The sequence below is a fragment of the Hipposideros armiger genome, unplaced genomic scaffold, assembly GCF_001890085.2.
Source record: "Hipposideros armiger isolate ML-2016 unplaced genomic scaffold, ASM189008v1 scaffold_141, whole genome shotgun sequence".
NCBI lineage: Eukaryota > Metazoa > Chordata > Mammalia > Chiroptera > Hipposideridae > Hipposideros > Hipposideros armiger.
This window is the reverse complement of record NW_017731491.1, coordinates 2683662-2703510: the sequence shown is the minus strand read 5'-3', so window position 1 is coordinate 2703510 and position 19849 is coordinate 2683662. Positions and strand designations below refer to the sequence as shown.

At 44.7% G+C, this 19849-nt stretch overlaps 1 protein-coding gene across 3 annotated transcripts in view; it reads left to right on the top strand.

Annotated features, from left to right (window-relative positions):
• Positions 1–19849, top strand: part of SMG6 (SMG6 nonsense mediated mRNA decay factor) — a 216949-nt gene that overhangs the window by 92551 nt on the left and 104549 nt on the right. For all 3 annotated transcript variants that reach the window (XM_019650413.1, XM_019650411.1, XM_019650412.1), the window contains 2 exons: positions 12355–12471; positions 14044–14212. In XM_019650413.1, the coding sequence (XP_019505958.1) occupies positions 12355–12471; positions 14044–14212 (286 nt within the window). The remainder of the gene's footprint in view (positions 1–12354; positions 12472–14043; positions 14213–19849) is intronic.

Here is a 19849-nt window from a genome sequence, read left to right as displayed (position 1 = left end):
TCCCAAGCCAGTTCTTAACCATTGCACCACTCGGCTGGCCCCACATCTACTTTAATGTTATTTCATTGTAGGTGGTTTTGCCATAGCTGTCAAAAATCTTTTGTGGAATAAGTATAAAAGAATAAATATAAATTTTAAAATGTAAATCTAGTTGAAAACAACGTATATAAATTTCAGTAACTGTTGTTGACCACTGACCAGTCAGCAAACTGAATGCAAATTTGAAAGGGCTGTTACTAAATGGGATGGATGCTCTTTCTAAAGCTTCTAAGTCAGGACTATAGCTCTCTGGATTCCTAGTCACTTTCACTGAGTGCCACCCTTCTCCCTTTCTTCTTTGGCATAATTGCTTTATTTAGCTATTATTCTGATGACCTGTTTTCTACTTGAAAACTACATGTTCCATGCTGGGTGGGGTTGGATGAAGTCATTACTTACTCACCCTAGGTTGGGCATTGATCTTGGATTGTAAAGCTTTGAGGAACTTTTTAGGGTGAGCTGCTGGAGCAGAGCCAGATGAATGTGCAGATCTGGATTTTCACAAGAAATCCACCCAAGAATTATGACTTATCATTGGCCTCATTTTTTAGTACTGACTCTTCAAGATTTGTTTGATGGCTCTAATCTTCGCATTCTGGAAGCTTCTGAGGAGTCCAAGAGATGCTTCCTATCCTGGGCACCTCTCTGTCCTACCTAATTTCAAAATTGTTTTTGTTTTTTGGGGGTTTTGTTTTGTTTTGTTATTTTGGAATTGTTTGCAAATTCTGTCAAACTCTTTAAAAAATTCTTCAGGAAGCCATAAAATGAAAACAAATTGATTTAATCTGTTAATATAAAAGCTGAGCACTTCTCTACCCCTCTGCCTCCCCATATCAAAGGAGCTTTCTCTGAATCAGGATGTCTGCAGGCATTATCTCTCATTAACTTTTACTTTAAGCCCTAGGTGCTCCTGAAACTTCATACCAGTACAAGCGGGTTTCAAGCTGTCTGTCTGAATCAGCTGCCAGACCTCTGCCTGCTATCTCAGAAGGGGATGTAGCTGTATTAATTCCTTCTCGCTGTTGCAGCAAAAACTTCCTTGTAGGTTGGCTAATGGGCTTGCCTCTTAGGAAGCCTCTTTCACTTCTATTCTCCTCCATAACCTTAAGTAACTTCTGTCACAAGACATCCCAGATCTGCTGATGGAATTTCATAGGGACTTACCTGCCTGGTGTAATTAATAAGCTGCCATTCTTGTTTACCCTCCCTTTGATTCCCCCCAAATATTGGGAGTGAGGCAAGCTTCCCAAAACTCCTGGCAAGCAGTGTAGAAGCAGAAACTCTGTCCTACAAGGTCTGCTTGAAACTCTTCCAAATGAGATGCTGGAATGGCAGGCCCTTTTCTGCTGGGCCCCATTCCTGCGGGACTCAGCTGCTGCCAGCATGCCATTCTGTTGGCAGCATCTCTGTTTGCCCCAGAGGGGGCATGTTTTTGAATAACCCTGGAATGAAGTAGGAAATTTTGAGTGACAAAAATACCAATCCAGAGACACAGCTAAGGTGGAAATGGCCAGAGTGTGTTTTGACTGGTGACTGGTTGATTGACTGATAGATTGATTTCCCAGGAAATCTATAGGAGTACCATTTCTAAATTGCATGGATATTTTCTGGGAAAAGCTAAGCACTCATTTTTTGTCTGTCTTGTCAAGATGTATTGATAGAGCTTCCAGGACATTTCTTGACCCTAGAGCGCATGTAAAGGAGAAGGGAAAGCCAAGCTGTCCTATAGAGGAGGCCTAGTACTTTTGTAGGTCATTTTCTCACCTGCAGAAGATAGCAGTTGTGTTGTAATGCTATAAAGAGCTTTGGAATCAGCCAGGTCAAGGATCTGAATTCTCTACTCAGCCATTTATCATCTGTGTGACCTTGATGAAGAAAGTTAACTTTTCCTCTTTGAGGCTTAGTTTCCTTATCTATAAACTGGAGAATGTCACTACCAGTTTGCAGGGTTTTTCTGAGTGTCAGATTAGATAACACAGGCAAAACACCTTGCCCAGGGCACTATGTATTAGGCGCTCAGTAGATATCCAGTCTTCTTTATTAAATTTAGCCTCTAAGTTATGAACTCTGAAAATCTGAAATAATGAGTCAGACTAACCTTTCAAATATCATTCCTCTATTAAAAATTTTTTTTACCAGTTTTATTGAGATAAATTGATGTATTTTAGACAACACATATTTAAAGCATACAATTTGGTGAATTTTGACATATGTATGCATTTGTGAAACCATCACCACCATCGAGATAGTGAACTTATCCTTCACCACCAAAAGTTTTCTTGTGTCCCTTTGTAATCCATTCTTCCTAATCATCCCCTCCCAGTTTCCAGGCAACAACTGACCTGCTTCCTGGCACTGTAGATTAGTTTGCATTTTCTAGGATTGTTCCAACCCCCCTGCTTGTCTTCTATATGCCCCATAATGATTTTGACATTCATCCATTTTGTTGAGTGATTCAGTAATTTGTTCCTTTTTGTTGCTGAGTAGTCTTCCATTGTATAGATATACCACAATTTGTTTATTCATTCCCTTGTTGATGGATGTTTGTTGGGGTTTTTCCAGTTTTAGCTGTTATGAATAAAACTTTCATGAACATTCAAGTGTAAGTCTGTGTGGACATATGCTTTAATTACTCTTAGGTAAATAACACAGGAGTGGTATAGCTGGGTCATTTGATAAATGTGTGTTTTAACCTCTTAAGAAACTTTACAACTGTTTTCTAAAGTGGTTGCATCATTTTATACCTCCAAAGCAGTGTATGAGAGTTCCAGTTACTTCACATCCTCACCAACACTTGTTATTCTATGTCTTGTCTTTTTTATTATAGCCATCCTAGTAGGTGTAGAGTTGTATTTATGGTTTTGATTTCCCTAATGATTAATAATGTTGAGCATCTTATCATAAGTGCATGTTGAACATGTACTTATTTGCCATCCATATATCTTCCTTGCTCGTTTTTTTATCTTAAGTTTAAAGGGTTCTTTATATATTCTAGGTATGAGTCCTTTATCAGATATGTTTGTCAGATATATACAACTGTTGTTTCCCAGTTAGGAAATTTTCTCTGTGGCTTCTCTTTTCATTTTTATCTTTTGAAGAGCAAGTGTTTTTTATTTTAATGAAGTCTATTTCTTTTAAAGTTTGATCTTTACATGTAGATTTATTGACAAAGGGGCAATTTAACATGGTATTGCAGCTGATGCTGCCAATTTTTAAAACTTCTTAATACCCATCTGATTAATGGCCCAAAGTAATGCAGCACTGAAAATGCATAAGCAATTTCATTTATGAAGAAAACAGTGCTAAGGCTCACGTTTTAAGCAATTTTTTCCCCTGACTGCCCTTGTTTGAAGAATGCACATACCATTGGTTTGAGATTTATACCTTTACTTATTTTTTGAGCAGCAAGAACATGTTTAAACAGCTCACTTAGCTTCTGCAATTCGTTCTTCTTGTCATCTTTCTTCACTTTCTCATCACCTTCACTTTGTGCTGCTTGACATGGATTTTACTGATCCGATGAGTCATAGCCTTGATGATGAAGTTCTCTTGTTTTACTTCTTATTCTTTAGGCAGAAGCTCTGTCTGCAGTGAACTTTCCCTTCTTTTTTATTTTCCTGTTGGTTGCCCCTGGCAGTTTCTTGCTCATTCCAGATAAGGAGCCACACATCTGGGCATCTCCTGGCAGCTAAGGCCAGGCAGAACAAGATGAGAATGAGGGGTCAAGTAAGGGAGAAAGTGTCCCCAAAATATCTAAGTAACCCTTTTCTATGTAAAAGAGAAAAGTTTCTGGAATCAGATGTCAGATCTTTTTGGGGGTGGTTTGTTTGTTACTTGTATTTGTTTACATATTATAAATTTCTTATTTTGAAATAATTATAGATTCACAAGAAGTTGTAAAAAAAAAAAACAAAAAACTGTACCGGTAGGTCCTGTGCACCCTTCATCCCTCATTTCATAACGTTAGCATCCCGCATAACTTTAGTGTAATATCAACACCATGAAATTGACATTGGTACAATCCACATACCTTATTCAGATTTCACCAGTTATGCATGCACTTGTTTGTGTTTCATGCAGGTTTATCACACAGGTAGCTTTATGTAACTGCTACCACAGTCAGGATGCAGAACTGTTCCATCACTACAAAGCTCCCTCACATGCTCCCCCTTTAGACCCATCCCTGCCCTCTCCTAACCCCTGTTCTCTACCTCTACAATTAACATTATTCCAAGAATATTATATAAATGGGATCAGGTTACAGTATGTAACCTTTTGAACTTGGGTTTTTCATTCAGCATAATTCCCTGACAGTCTGTCCCAATCACTGCACGTATCAGTAGTTTTTTTTCTTTTTATGGCTAAGTAGTATTCCATGGTATGACGTTCCACAGTTTATTTAACCATTCACTCATTGAAGGACATTTGAGTTGTTTCCAGTTTTAGGCTGTTAGGAATAAAGCTGCTATGAACATTTGTGTGCGGGTCTTTTTGCAAAAATAAGTTTTCATATCTCTGGGATAAATGTCCAAGAGTATAACTGCTGAGTCATATCATACATGCACTTTTAGTTTTAAAAGAAACTGGCCAACTGTTTTCCTGAGGGCTGTACCACTTTACATTCCCATCAGCAATGTATGTGTGATCCAATTTTTCTGCATCCTCACCAGCGTTTGGTGGTGTTACTAGTTTTTATTGTAGCCATTCTGGTAGACGTTTAGTGATATCTCATAGTAGTTTTAATTTTCATTTCCCTAATAGCTGATAGTGAACATCTTTCCATGTGCTTATATTTCTTTTTTTTTTTTTTGGTGAAATGTCTGTTCATATCTTGTGCCCATTTTCTAATTGGATTGTTTGTTTTCCTACTGTTGAGTTTTGAGAGTTCTTTATATAGTCTAGATACTAGTCCTTTGTAAGATATATAATTTGCAAACATATTTTCCCAGTCTGTGATTTCTCTTTCATCCCCTTACAGAGTCTTTTGCAGAGTTTAAGTTTTTAATTTTTATGAGATCCAGTGTATCAGTTTTCCTTTTATAGATTGCACTTTTGATTTCAAATCTAAGAACTCTTGCTTAGTCCTATGTCCTGAAGAGTTTCTTATATTTTCCTAAAAGTTGTATGGTCTTGTGTTTTACGTCTAAGTCTTTGATCCATTTTTAGGTAAGTCTTACATCAGGTGTGAGACTTAGGTCAAGGTTCACTTTTTTTGCCCATAGGTGTCTAATTGCTCCAGCACCATTTGTTGACAAGTCTATCCTTCTTTCTTTGAAGTAACCTTGGGAAAAATGATTTTTCCCACTTTGTTCTTTTTCAAAATTGTTTTAGCTGTTCTAGGTCCTTTGCCTTTTCATATAAACTTTAGAAAACGCTTGTCTTTAGCTACAAAAAAACTTTGCTGAGATTTTGGTAGTAATTGCATTAAGCCTGTGTAGATCTATGTGGGGAGAACTGATATCTCTACAATGTTGACTCTTCTAATCCATTAACATGGTCCCTCCAGCTATTCTGATTTCTTTCATCAGCATTTTGTAATTTTCAGCATAGGGATCCTGTACATATTTTGTTCTTTACCTAAATATTTCATTTTCTTTGGCATTATTGTAAATGGTATTGTATTTTAAATTTTGGTTTCCACATAGTTGGTATCTCAGAGCTTTTGTGTGGTTGGAGTAGTCTGAGGTTTTCGTGTGCATAGCAAAGGAGAAAGGAGCAGTTGGAGTTTGAAGCTTGAGTCGCAGTCATTTGAAAGCCAGGTATGAAAACTGTGAATACAAGAGCAGACAGTCTTGAATTCAAACCTCAGCTCCTACACTTCCTGGCTCTGTGACCTTGGGAAGGTCATTTAACTTCTCTGAGTCTGTTTCCTCAACTTTCAGAAAGGGAGAATAACATTCCTTGCAAATCATTTGTAAAGCTTTAAGACAATATATAAATGTTTTGTGCCTAACACAGGTCTCAATATGTCTTGGTCATTATTTCTGGCCACAGTGGAATCATGTTGTTTATGGTTAAGATTCACAAATGAGAGAGGCAAGTATACCTACTGTTATGAACAACAAACGTTTCTTGAACCCCTTCATGGTGCTAATTTTCAAGGACATGAAGTCTTGACATAGCTTTTTTCCTTAAGGGGCTTATAATTTTGTTGGGAAACATGTTACATGTATAAAAACTCCAGGACAAGGTATCACTTGTTAAGTTCCAAATGCATAGGGCAGACAGTGGGTACATCAAAGAACTTTGTCTTCCTGGGTTTTGTTTGCCCTTTTGTACCCTGTTGAGCAAGTTGGCTTCTGGATGTTGTTGATGAGAGAATGTGTGAGGGTGGGAGGGGGTGTGTACAGTTTTAGGGGAAGGGAGTCATGTGGGAATATGTAATTAATTTTTATACTTTCCCCAGTAAACCATCGACCCTTTTTATGATGTCATGAGGGATTCCTTAATTTTGCAGCTGCTTCCTGATTACGTCAGAGAGGAGCCTCTCACCCCACAGCCTGGAGCTGCACTCATACAAGAATTGGAAACAAATGAAGTGCTGAATATCTAATGGCTTCCACAGGGAGAGCCAGTTCAGACTTCCCAGGCCTCCTTATGCAAGGTCTTCCTCAAGTATTTCTGACCCCCTGAAGTGTCTTTGTTCTGGAAAGACAGGACTGGCCCAGAGCCAAGTGGGCAGGAGCCTGGGGACTCCTTGATGCAGACCTCACTCCCTCCTTCCAGGTGTTCTGCAATCCCAAATTTCTGCCCCTTTCCTGGATATTGTTTGGTGGGCGTTACCCTTCTTGAGGTCTCAGGATCCTGTGCAACCTGCCGACATTATCAGTGAGAGTCTTTGACCTGTTCCAGTTCACCCCTTACCTCCTCCCCCACATCATCCCCACCTTCTCTTGCTTTTCTTTCTGCATCATTTCTGACATCCGTGCACTCCTTTCCAATCCCTCTTCTACCTCTTATAAGAAAGATGTTACATTTATTTGATGTTATAAGCTTTATGAAGTACTCTACATATAATTTCTCATAATTCAAACAAGTTCATGCCCTCTTCACTTCCCACCTGGTCTCCCTCCCTGTTACCCTTTCCTAGGTTACCCTAATCTGTCCTAAATGCTTTAACTAAATTAATCTTCATGAAACCCCTCTGCTTCGTTCAGAAACCTTGAGTGAGTGCCTTCCTCACTGCCTGTCCAGTCAAGTCCGCCTCCCTTGCTGTGGCATCACAGGCAGGCCCTGTGCTTTGCGGTCCCCGTTACAGAGCAGGCTGAGTACGGTGCCTGCCATCGGGGAACATGCCTGATGTGTCCTTACCTACATGCCTCCTTAGTACACACCGTCCCTCCTTCGTTCATTCTGCCAATCCCTTCATTATCTTAGGCAGCCCTGCTCAGAAGTGCTCTCTTCTGTGAAACCTTCTCTGATGTACACTAGCTGGAAGTGATATCCTTTCCCTCTGGTGACAGAAAGCATCTTACTTCCATCCTCCTTATGGCATGTAATGCATTGTTATGAATTACAGTTATTTGGGTATCTATTCTTTCTGTCTTGCTCATTAGATTATCATCTTCTCATGGACAGGATCCTATTTTCCTTTATATCCTCCACAGTCGGGCACTCCAATAAATGTTTCTGGAAATAATGGGAGAGATCACTTTGTTTAGGAGGTTGGGATTTCCTTTGCTCCACATCTACCCACTAAAAGTTAGAGTTTTACAATACTAGAAAACCCAAAGGGAGTGACTGGCATGACAGTAGGGACTCTTAGGGAAGAAACATTATCTTTCACATGCCTCTCTCTGTCTTGTTTCAGCTGTACCGTTTGGGGATATATTGTGGCTTGCCTTCCGCTCAGCTGAACTGTTCTGCCTTTGTGCACAAACAATTTATTTGGGTGTATTGGTGCTTGATTCTTCTGACTCATTTGTTCTCCTCAGGGGAGGAAATTATGTCCTGATGGCATGGGCATCTCTGCTTTTGCTCTGAGATTTTGTCTGGTTCCTAGACAATGACTGCCTCCTCCACCTTCTCTTCAGCCAGCAACTGCCACAGAGAACTCTGGCTCAAAACAGCAGCCGCCGAAAGATGCTCTCACTGCCCACTTCCTGTACACAGGGAGGTTTGGGTGGGCTGCCCAGGACCTGTGCCAGCCCTGTGTCTGGCTGGTGACTGACTCATGAGGAAAGCAGTCTTATGTCTGAACGATAAGAGCCAGCAAATCGTCTCCAGGTGGTGTTAGTTTGGAGGTGACTGACCATTCATTTCCTCTCTTTGGGAGGAGCTGGTGGGGAGGGAATCAGTGAATAAGTGGTCTTGCCTACATTTTTCTCCAGCTATTAGTGAAGCAGCCAGGCAAATAGTTGGTTCTCTCTGCTGGAATGACTAGGGGAGCCCAGTGCCCTCTGAATCCCTTCTGCTGCTGTCAGGGCATCAGACTTATGTGTCATCCATCCTGTGTCTTCCCTTCATTACTCTTCTCCTCCTCTTGCCAGGAAGCTGGCTGTGTGCACCAGGGGAACTCGGCTTGTTCCGTTACTGCCAGGTTTGGTTTTTTTTCCCACCAGCCAGACCACATCCCTACTGATACTGATTTCCTCCAAATCTCTCCCTGACCCAGGAGTTGATCAGAGCGATGGTTCTGAACCACTGTCCCTTGGCTGGGCTTAAATGGTCCAAGCAGGTGGGCCTGCTTCTCCTCCCCTCCTCTTCCCTGTCCACCCCTCCTGCCTCATTCCCGTTTCCTGCAGGAGGATGCTTTGCCATCCTGGAGCCGTCAAGCACAGCTTTGCTTTGGCAGCGCCGTCGCACACACACTGGTGGGAGAGGGGACGTGTTTATCACTTTTCCTGGAGATTATCTGTTTAAGCACTTCTCTGACAGTTACAATAACAAGGGCAGTGTGTTGTGTTTCCCAGCAGAAGGACACTTGCTGTTGAAAGATGTATAGCACTAATTAGAAATACATAACATCCGGCCACATGGCAGCCTTCTCCCGGCCGCTCCATTTCCTGATTTCATACAACTTTGACGACAGTTGGTTTATGTTTTCCATGAATATGTTCTCAGAAAAATGAGAACGTCTCTCTGTTACATAGGAGCAAGAAGAGTATTTCAGCCTGAGCAGGTATATGGCCACAGGAATAGTGGGAGCTGTGGTCACCTGCCCATCTGAGAGCATGTGGGAAAGGGCAAAACCAAGTTCAGGCCTCAGGTGACTTTCTTGGTAAGAAATATTTCCATCTGACTTCCTTAACCAAAACCATCCCCCTAAACCCTTGAGCAAACCTGCTTTCGGAAAGAAGGGGAAAGGCTGTTTCACAATGTTAATGAGTTCCTCAGCTCACATCAGGCTCCTGCCACCTGACACAAAGCCAGAGGAACCCAGGCAAATACCAAGGCAAACAATGCTTTTTCCTTCCCCACCCCACATCATTTGTTGGCCTGGCCCAGCCCTACTCCAGGGATATATATGGGCATTCATCAGACTGGGCCCAGTTTCCCAGGTCTAGCCCCAACGTGGGTGGACTCTGGGAACCTGGATGCTGTTTTCCTACCTACTTGTAAGAAGGGAATGCTTTTCAAGGAGTGGCATCATATGGCTTCTAGCCCACAGAAGCACGGGTGAAGTGAAGAGCATCTCATCTCCTGAAGATACCATAGCACTTAATATATTTCTCACTGGAGGCACTGGGTCTACATTGCCATGGTTACTTGGGTAAAGAAATATTTTTTTCACCTGATTGAAATGTCCTACATTTGCAGGGACCCTGATTTATTTGTAACTGTGTTCACAATACCCAGCACAGGGCCGCACATTGTAGATGCACAGTATATGCTTGTGGTACCATTGAGCCATGGAGAAGGGCAGGCCTTCCAGAAAGGACTCCATATGAAGTGCTCATTCAGAAAGCTGTCTGAAACCTAGGCATTCTGACCCCCAGATAGCTGTGATATCGCCACCCGCTTGATGAGAGCAGTAAAACTTAGTGGTTTGTACCTCCCTATCAGTCGGACCAGACACCAAACAGGGAGTGCTCTCGGTCCCTTCCTGGGAAGGTGAGAGGTTGGGAAAGGGTTGAGGTGACATAACCATGGCCAAGAACTGTTCGGTTCATGAAGCAGCGTTTCAGCTGCTGCTCTGAGAGGTTGTTGAGCCCCTCTAGACCTACAGCAAAGAGGCTCCAGTTGCTGCACCCCTACCTGGTCCCCAGACCTTACTGCAGGAGGCTTAAAAAGGGAACCAACCTGGACTCCCCAGAGGCCACAGGTGTCATTGTTCTTAAGCAGTTCATTCTCCCCTTTGAGCCCTAGCCCCTACTTTGAATTCTAATAAATAGTCTAGCCTGAGATTGCTTTTTGTCATAAAAATAGAAATGGTCTTGGTGAAAGTAGTTTCCCCCTGCCCCATCCTATCCAGGCTAATGAGTGTCTTATTGTAGTTTGGGGCCTCTTGAAATACCAATCTCTTGGAGCTAAGACCCTCCCCCCGTCCCATCCCTTCTAAGGGCCTTCTCTATGCAGGTAACTTCTGCCTAAGATGCCTAGTTGATGAGGGGACACTAATGTGTACTCAGTGTGTCAGCCACCAGGATGTGGCCTCCACTTGTCCTATCCTCGCTTCCTCTCTTCTGGACACTCCTTCATTGCAGGCTGTGTTGCCAATTAGAGGCAGGCTCCTGGCACTGCTTGGCAAGGGCCTGGGCTGAGCTGGGTTGATACAGACAGTGCTGCTGCCTATCGAAGGGGTGGAGGGGAGATGTTAGCAACTTTTCTTGGGATGATTTCCACGTCTTCCCCTTTCCTACTTTCCATCCTCCCTCCTCTTGGTTCTTAGATGCTTGTTTTCTGTCTCTAACAGAGGTTTAGGGCCTTACCAGAAGAATGAGAGTGGTGATCTATTCTAATCACATGGATTGTTACCACTTCCTTACTGCCTGCCGCAGTTGAGGTGGAGAGTTAGAGGGTGACATTTGGAACCAGTGGGCATCTGGAAGGATGGTGGGAAAGCCACAATAGAAGATGCTATTCATATGTTGGGACCTTCTGAGCAGTAGCCTGCTCCTTCTCACTCCCATGGCTTTCTAAAGTGGTTTGGGGCTGGCTTTGTATACTCCAATCATGTTTGCGCCTGTGGTGAAGATGGTTAGGAATAACTGTGGTTGTGTAGTATCTCCTGGAGTAGAGAGACTTCAGTTAGGCCCATTGACAAAACCAGTGTCAATGGAGACTGAGGGAAGAGGGCTCCCCCTTGACCAGGGAGGTTAACATGCAGTCAGGGACAGAGATCAAACATGTGGCTAATTATCCTTTTAACACTTGGAGATTTGAGAATTCTCCTGTATTACAGAGGGAATTAACAGATTAGCTGCTGCCAGCGCAAGTGAGCCTGGCCCCTGATTTCATCTCCTGCGTGTATTGGGTGTCTCCTCCTCTGAGGCTGCAGGTTGGACTGCTGCCTCCTGATTGTCACTGACTCCTCTGGAGCCTGGATGAAGTGGCTCTCAGGGAGGGGCACTGACAAGGAGTAGGTGCAGGCAGCGGCTCGGGGGTGTACACGCCATTATTTGCCAAATAATAGCTCTGGCCACCATCAGTGGATTCCTTCACTGACCTGCAGCCAGAAGGAAGTTAGCCAGGCTGAGAAAGTGAGGGGGAAAGGGTGCTAGTATTGGGAGCCAGACTCATTGTTTAGCCCTAGGAGAAAGAATTTGTGAAAACAAACACTAACATGGATTAAGTGCTTATTGTGTGCCATGCACTGTCCCATAGAAAAGTAACTCATTTCAGTGAAAATAGGTTATTCATGTCATGTGTGTTCTCTTAGGAGGAGGAACATAGAGGAGGTTAGGATGGAACCAAAGGTTGGTGATTCAAGAAGATACTGTTAAATTTATATTTTTCTGTTCTTAATTGGCGATTATACTCCTGCTATCTATACGTTAGAGAGACTGAGTTAATTAAATACGAGTTCTTGTTATTATGGCTTCACATTATCAGTAGCTAACTAAAACAGAGAGCCTGTGGCTCCAGCTCAGACGGCCCATCTTGGGGTAACTGATGCTGCAGAAGTGCTATGATGCAGAATTTACACAGTCATCCCTATAATAATGTTACCATACACCAGGCATCGTGGTAAGTGCTCTGTGTGCATTATTTAGCCTTACAACTGCCCTTCGAGAGAGGGGATGTGTACTCCCCGCAGTCTAAGGTGAGAAAAAGGAGCTCTGTGAGGTGACCACAGGTGTGACTCAGTAAGGCCAGGAGGAGTGGCCATTGGCCCCCCAGCATACTGATGCAGTTTCATTTGCCTCTCCTCAGACTGCTTCTCAGAGGAGTGTCGCTCTGTGATCCAAGAGCAAGCTGCAGCCCTGGGCTTGGCCATGTTTTCTCTCCTGGTGCAGCGCTGCACCCACTTACTTAAGGAGTGTGCCAAAGGTAAGCAGATGAGGGGCCCCTGACTGGCTGGCCTTCCAGCTGCCTGCACCCTGTCCCGACAAGCTCAAAATGTCACGCTTCTTTCTTGGTGTCTTCTCCTTCCACTCTCCATTCTCCACTTCCCAACAAACGCTTTTCCTTTTGTCCACCTAACTAATCCCACCTCCTCTTGCCTCCTGATTACCTTGGGGGCCCCTTTCCTCTTTGCAGAACTGCTCCCTCCCTCTTTCCTCCTTTAGTAGTTAGCATTTTCACTGTACCTATGAACTGCTGCATGTTCCTGCCACTCTTAAAAACAGAAAAATGAGTTTCCCTTTTTGTTCATAATGGATGTTTTGGTTTCCCCCCTGTGTATGCCCCTCTTTGCCTGGTACCTGGTGGGTGTTATAACCGCAGTGGACCAGCCGTCTTGGGAGACTCACTGGACCAGAGCAGGGGCTATTTTTATCCCTTGGGTTGAGCAGTGTCCTGTATCCTTTAAGGCTGCCCTTCGAATTCCAAGCCTGATTGCTGAGCCGTGTAAGGCAGGCTGCAGGTTGTATCTTTTCTTAGCTCCTGGATCAGTATTAGTGAACAGTGAAGGCCCTCTGTCATCCTCCTGCCACATCAGCTTTGTGAATGCCTCCAGCCTCTGCGGCTGCCTTTTTTGGGAAGGAGGGCAGGAGTAACTTTTAATGTTGAAACAATTTCAAATTTATAGAAAAGTTGCAAGAATTATACAAAGAACTCTTACATAGCTTTCACCCAGGTTCCCCAGTTGTTAGCGTTTGACCATATTTGCTTTAAGTTCTCTTATTGTACACACACATATACTTACACTTACTATTTTTCTTCTGAACCGTTTAATTATAAGTTGCGTACATGGTAGCCCTTTACCCCCAAATACTTGACTGTGTATTTCCTAATAACAAGGACATCCTCTTACATGACACTACCATTATCAAATTCAGGAAACCAACATTGATATAGTACTATTATTGAATCTACAGACCTTATTCAGTTTGTACCAATTGTCCTAAAAAAAAGTTTTGTGTTTTTTTTCCCTGGTCTAGGCTCCACTCCAGGATCACACTTTGCGTTTAGATGTCATATCTCTTTAGTCTCCCTCAATCTGGAGTGGTTTCTCAATCATTCTTTGTGCTTTACGACCTTGACATTTTTAAGTGTACAGGCCATTTATTTTGTAGAATATCCCACAAATTGGGTTTCTCTGATCAATTTCCTCATGATTAAATTCAGGTTATGCAGCTTTGGCAGGAACTCTGGTGCCATCTCAGTATTGTGCTGAAGGAAAGCTAAAAGGGGTTGCTAGAGACCAGAGTAGCAACTTCAGCCAGGCCACAGGTGGAGCAGAAACAGCAGTCTGCAGGGGCAGACCCAGTGCACTGGTTCTCTCTTTGTCCTGCTTTTCAGAATCCTCTTAGGTGCTGGCACTTGTCCTTCGCTTCTGGGCCCAGCTTTCCTGTGGACTTGGTCTCCCTTCCCTCAGAGCTTGCTGCCGTCCCAGCGCCCCAGGCCTCACTCGGGGGCCACAGCAGACATAGGCCCAGCTCTCACCCTTTGCCTCTGCAGCTCAGCTGTCCTCTCCCGAGGACGGGGATGACCAAGATGACATCAAGGTGTCTTCCTTCGTCCCGGACCTGAAGGAACTGCTCCCCAGCGTGAAAGTCTGGTCAGACTGGATGCTCGGCTACCCCGACACCTGGAATCCTCCGCCCACATCCCTGGACCTGCCCTCACAGTGAGTCAGCCTGCTCATTCCTTCAGCACTGCTGGCTGGCCTTGGCCCGCCTGTGTTCCCACAGCTCCCCTCCCAGTCCTCCTCTTCGTTTCCTCTCCTCCACAGCCCCTGTTTCTCTCTTCCCTCCTCATTTGAACTTGGGTTCTTCCCTTCCTTGAACACCTTCCTCATCCCCTGATGTTTTAGGGTATTTTTGCCTATTCTCTGGTCTGTTCCTCCTCCTCCTCTCTCAGTCTCTCTTTTTCTCTCCCTAGCTTGCTCTGTTTTGTTCTTTTTCCTTGTTCTTGCTCTTTCATTCACTTCATATTGTTCATGTTCACTGTTTCTGCGGCTGCCTTTTGACTCTGGATGTGTATTAGTGTGTGTGAAAGAGACTTTGCCTGTTTCTCTCTCCCCAAAACTTCCAAAACTTGTGGTTTACCTCTATGCCTTTCAGGCCACATCTCCCTGCTTCTCATGCTGTCTTACGCCCTCTGTCTCCTTGCCTTCCTCTCACGACATTGTAGTGTGTGGGGAGTGGGGAGGGAGCACCTCTCTCCTCATTCACTTCTTTCCCCATGCGGTCAGCACAGTCCACTCCATCTCCCTGTCTCTGTGTTTCAGAGTGGTATCTGTCAGAGCATTTGTTGGTATGGTGTGTGTTGGGCTGCAGTACTGGTGTGTATGCCTGGGTGTATCTGTGTAGATCTGTTTGTGTGTTTGTATGACTTTTTTCTTTCTTTTTTTAATCATGTTAAAAAAATACATATAACAAAATTTGCCATCGTAACCATTTTTAATTGTACAATTTAGTGGTATTTTACATTCACATTGTTGTGCAACCACATATGGCTATGTCTTGTGTGTATCTGTGTGTGCCTATTTGGGTCTTGGTTGTCTCTGTGTTCTGAGTGTCTCTGTATTTGAGCGTGAGGGTCTGTGTGTTCCTGTCTCTGGCGATCTATCGAAGGGTCTTTCAGTGTGCCTGTCCATGTCCGTCTATGTCTGTGTGCATGTGCTATGTTCATATCTGTGTCTCTGTCTGTCCTTGACTGTGTGGGCCTGTTTGTGGGGTTCATGTGTCCCCATGAGGGGTCTGTTTCAATGTGTGTCTGTGTCTCCATGTCTCTGTGTCCATATCCATGTCTGTCTGTGTCTGTGTCTGATTCTGGGCCCCATCAGTCCATGTCTGCTTTTGTCCTTTCCATGTCTCTGTGTGTCTGTGTCCTGTGGGAGTGTGTGTTTGCATGTGTGCCTGAATGTCTGTGTCCAAGACCACCTGTGTCCGTGTTTGTCCGTGACTGGGTCTCTGTTGGAGGGGGGATTTCTGTGTATATGGGTCTGCCTATATCCACCTGCCTCACCTGTTGCCTGCTTGCCTCTTCCCGCCCCTCCTGCCTGTTTCTGCCTGTCTTGGCTTGTCCCGGCCTGCCTGCCTCTATATGCCTCTGATTGTTTGCCTCTGTCTGCCTCTGCTGTGTTTGTGTGTGTCTGTACCAGGGATCAGCAAACTATGGGCCATGAGCCATGAATGGTTTACATTTTTTTAATGAATGGGGGGGAAAATTTTTTTTAAATACTATTTCATGACTTGTGAAAATGATGTGAAAGTCAGATTTTGGTGTCCATCAAGTCATATTGGAACAGAGTCATGCTTATTTGTTTGTACTTTGTTTGTGACTGCTTTCACACCACACTGGCAGAGTTGAGTAGTGGTTGCAATAGAGATCTTATGGTCTATAAAGCCTAAATATTTACTATTTAGTCCATTACAGAAAAAGTTTATGAACTCCTGATCTGTATCCACGTGTCCATATGTCCCATTCTTCTCTGTGTTAGTGTCACAGTGTGTGTGTTCGTGTTTGCACAGTAGTGTTTTAATGTATTTGCATGTAGGTGCCTATCTCTGGTCAACTTTGTGGACTGTCCAACTCTCTCCCTCCCTTTCCCTTTTGCTCGCTCCCTCTTCCTATCTCTGTCTCTCTCTTGGATTCTCTGTGTCTTTCTGCCTTTGCCTCTCTATTTCTCCTTTCCCTCTTTTCTCCCCTCCCCTCCCTCTTCCATTCTCTGTATTGTGGTCTCTGGCAGGTGTAGTGAACTCAGAGCTCCTTTCGGCTGTGTTGGGTATATGTATGTGTGTTTGGTAACAAGCATCCACACCCAGCATCTCATCATTTCTCCTGTGGTGGTGGTGGTGGTGGGGGGGAACGACATACTGGAGAATACAGTATGAAGACCTAGGCTCCTGCTAACGGCATTTCTAGGGAGTGCGGAGGGGTGCTTCTTTGGGCTGGGGGCTAGCCCTGTGAGTCTCTGGACTCGTGAGTGACCCACAAAGGGAATGTTACAGCAGAGATTTCTGGCCAGCAATTATTGATCTTTCTTGTTCCTCACCCCAAGACGCACCCCTGGGCTGTTTGGCCCTCTTTCTCCATTCCCCCCCAGCTCTAACTCTTAACCGTGTGAGAGATGTTCACAGCATCAAACAGTTCTCTGCATCCTTTTCTGTAAACCCTCCTAGGTTTCCAGAATGCACTCCAGGCTGAGGTCTCATGAGCCAGGGTTGAGCCCTGAGCTGGGCAGCTGGGGCCACACAAAGGAACTGACAGATCTTCTGGCTAGGGCTCAGCTGTTTCCCAGCCGTGTTCCCCACAGAGTTAACATGGACAGCCTTAAACTTTTCAGGCCATTAATCTATAATGCCAACTAGGCGATTTGCAGTTTTGGAAAGAAAATGACAAAGAAAGGCTCAGCTCTCCAAATACCCGAAGCCACTGCTTCTGAGCATGCGCAAGAATCACAGAGTGTTCCTCCCTTCCTTTCAGGGGGTGGGGAGGCAGACCATCTGTCCCTGGAGCTTGGGCTTTCCCTGGGTCACCTCACTACCACAAGTCCCTTAGGTACAGTCCCTCCAGCCCCTGTTTACCCATATCCTGGGCCATCAGGCCTGTTAACTCTCTTCTGCAGCCGGCTCCCTTCATCCCTCCTCCCTCTCTTGCTCCCTTTGGCTTTTGTTTGGCTGAGGAAATGGAAAGCTCACACAGGAAGTGCTGGGCCTCATTTGCTTGAGGTGCTGAGTCTGATTTCTCTTTGGATGCTGTAGCAAATGGCCCGTTGCCGGCTTATGCGAGCTGCTGCCCATCTTTGGGCAAGGGCTCAATCAGCAGCTGGGCACGTGGTCCTGAGCTACAGCCATCCCCAGCTGGGCTTCACTTCCTGGGCTACAGAGAGGCAGAGGGGGTTGGGACTCTTGAGTCATATTTGCTTAGTCTTTTTAGACTTCTTCACAGGGGAAGGAACTCTGACCAAATAGTATATTGAATCTGATTGCCCAGTAAACAAGCTGTGGGCACCACTGACTCTCTGATGAATCCAGCCTAGACGAGAGAAGTCAGTGTGGTAGGGAATAGAGTCCCCTTCTGTGCTGTCTCTCTGCAATCAGGAACAGCATCTGGTTGTCTCTGGAATGCAAGTTTAAGCATAAAGGAGGGGCTTTGTTGTCCTGGGGCCTGACCACAAGGCCTGGCGGTTTGAGAGCTGGTGCCACTGTTGGACAGAGCAAACCTAACCTGACCACCACTGAGGGTAGTTCTACCTCATAGATTTCAGATCCAAGCACTGGAAAAGTAGAATATGAATTTAGCTCCCTCCTTTCAGGTTTCTCATGTATCTGCCTAACACTTACTGAGTAAATACTATGGTTGAAAGATTGGCAAGGTATGGTGGTTCTCTTGGTTTTAAAGTTGCATCTTATGCCTACTGAGCTTTCATATAGTGGAGCCTTTTCTTTAAGGCCGTAAAGATTAACATACTCCAGATAGTTCTGTAGATGTCAGAATAGTAATCCCTCTGACACTCTTAAGGTCCTTGTGTGATCTTCATTTTGGAGGGTTTAGGAATGTTCTCAGGAGAATAGGAAGGAAATGGCTTCCACTTAACGCCTCTGCTTTGTACGTTTTCGTTGGTCTTTGCCTGCATTTGTTTTCTGTGAAGACAGATTCCTCATTGATCCTAAGATGAGGTGGCCAGAAACCGGCATCCCCAGATTGTCTCTCTGACACACTTGGACCCTTATGTAATCTTGCTCCCTGTCTCTAGTTTGTTACTGCCTCTCCTTGTACAGTTAGAGAATCATTTCGCAGCATCCCCCACTTTCCTAGGAGAATTCCAGAGCTCTTCCTCAGTCTCCTTGGTTCTCTCCTCTTGCCCATATTCCTCTTCTTTCTGGTCAGATCTACTTTTCTCAGGCAGTAGCCACTTAGGTGCAACACTTGGGGTGATGATGACAGAACATCACTGACAGTGCAGAGTGAAAGGGGCAGGATTTCAGGGCCATTAGTGCCTTCCCACACAGTGGTACGTAGTAAGCCTATAAGTAGGTCAGCATATAAGTAGGTGAATTTCCCATTTGTACCTGTTAGGAGTTGTAATAAGATGGCTTTCCATCCCAGGAGATTTCGGTACAGAGGATTGTGGCAGGGTGTGGAAAGTTGCCTTGGGCCATTGTAAGAGACAGTGTCAAGTGCTTTGGTCTATTTAGAACAGACCACAGTGTTTGGAGGGGCCACCTACTTGTGGGGCGTGAGAGAGGAGGGGGGAGCACCGTTTCTGTGCCAGGCTTCCTGTTAGAAGGGAGAGGCAGCTATTCCCCACTTTACCAAGTGAGCATGAGTCAAGTTGTGAATGTCAGGTGATGGAGAGGAGCAGGGCAACAGTCTTCCAAAAGCCTAAGTGCAGTGACCCCTGGCATCCCAGGACCTTTGGCAAGGCTAGGGCAGTAGGACAGCCTACCTCATTTCATAGTCTCTGCTGAAGCCAAATCTTCCCTCATCTTGATCTCTAGTTCTCAGTAAGTGAAAGAGTCAGGGGACTTTGAGAACATCCAAACCTAGCCCAGCTGTGGCAGTTGGTTTATTGCTTTCAGCTGGTACTTGAACCCAGGTCCTGGTCTTGGAGGCTTTCCCAGGTTTAATCCCCAGAGCTTTCTCTGCAGCTGTATGACACTGCGCTGACCCCGAATGAGGATAGGAAAATAGAACCAGTGCCAAGCCAGAGTCTCTTTTTCATTTGGAGTCTGGCTGTCTGCCCATGACCAGGGTTACATAATGGGAAACATAGCTGGGGCTCTGGAGAGCCCGCGTTTCACCAGGCTGCCCAGACCTTCGCATTCTGATGCTATATATCTTCCTAATTGTAGCTCGGATGCATTTATCACACTGTTGGATTGGAGTACTGTAAAAAAAAAAAAAAACTCCAGAAATTCCTGGACTTGCTGCTTTTCCATGGCTTGTCTTGTATAGTCTACAGAGCATGCTGGAAAAGACTTGTAGGGCGCCCTCGGAGGTGCTGTTACATAGGGAGACATAGGGATATATAAGGGGTATGCAGTAAGTTCATTTCCTCAGAGAGCCTACATGTGTTGACCCTATGGATGAGATAGAAATTCTTGACTTAAAAAACAGCTATTTCACTCACCCTCGTAGTGCAGCTCTGAAATAAGAACTAATCCCAAGTCTAATCAGCACCCCTTCAAGGACGCTTAATACGTCTTCCCAAAAGGGCATTTTAGGAGGTCACTAAGTAATAGTCCATCAGCACTTCCCTGAAGGAAGTGGTGGTGACTGTGGGAAGCCCCTTTGCTACCCTGGCTCCCCACCC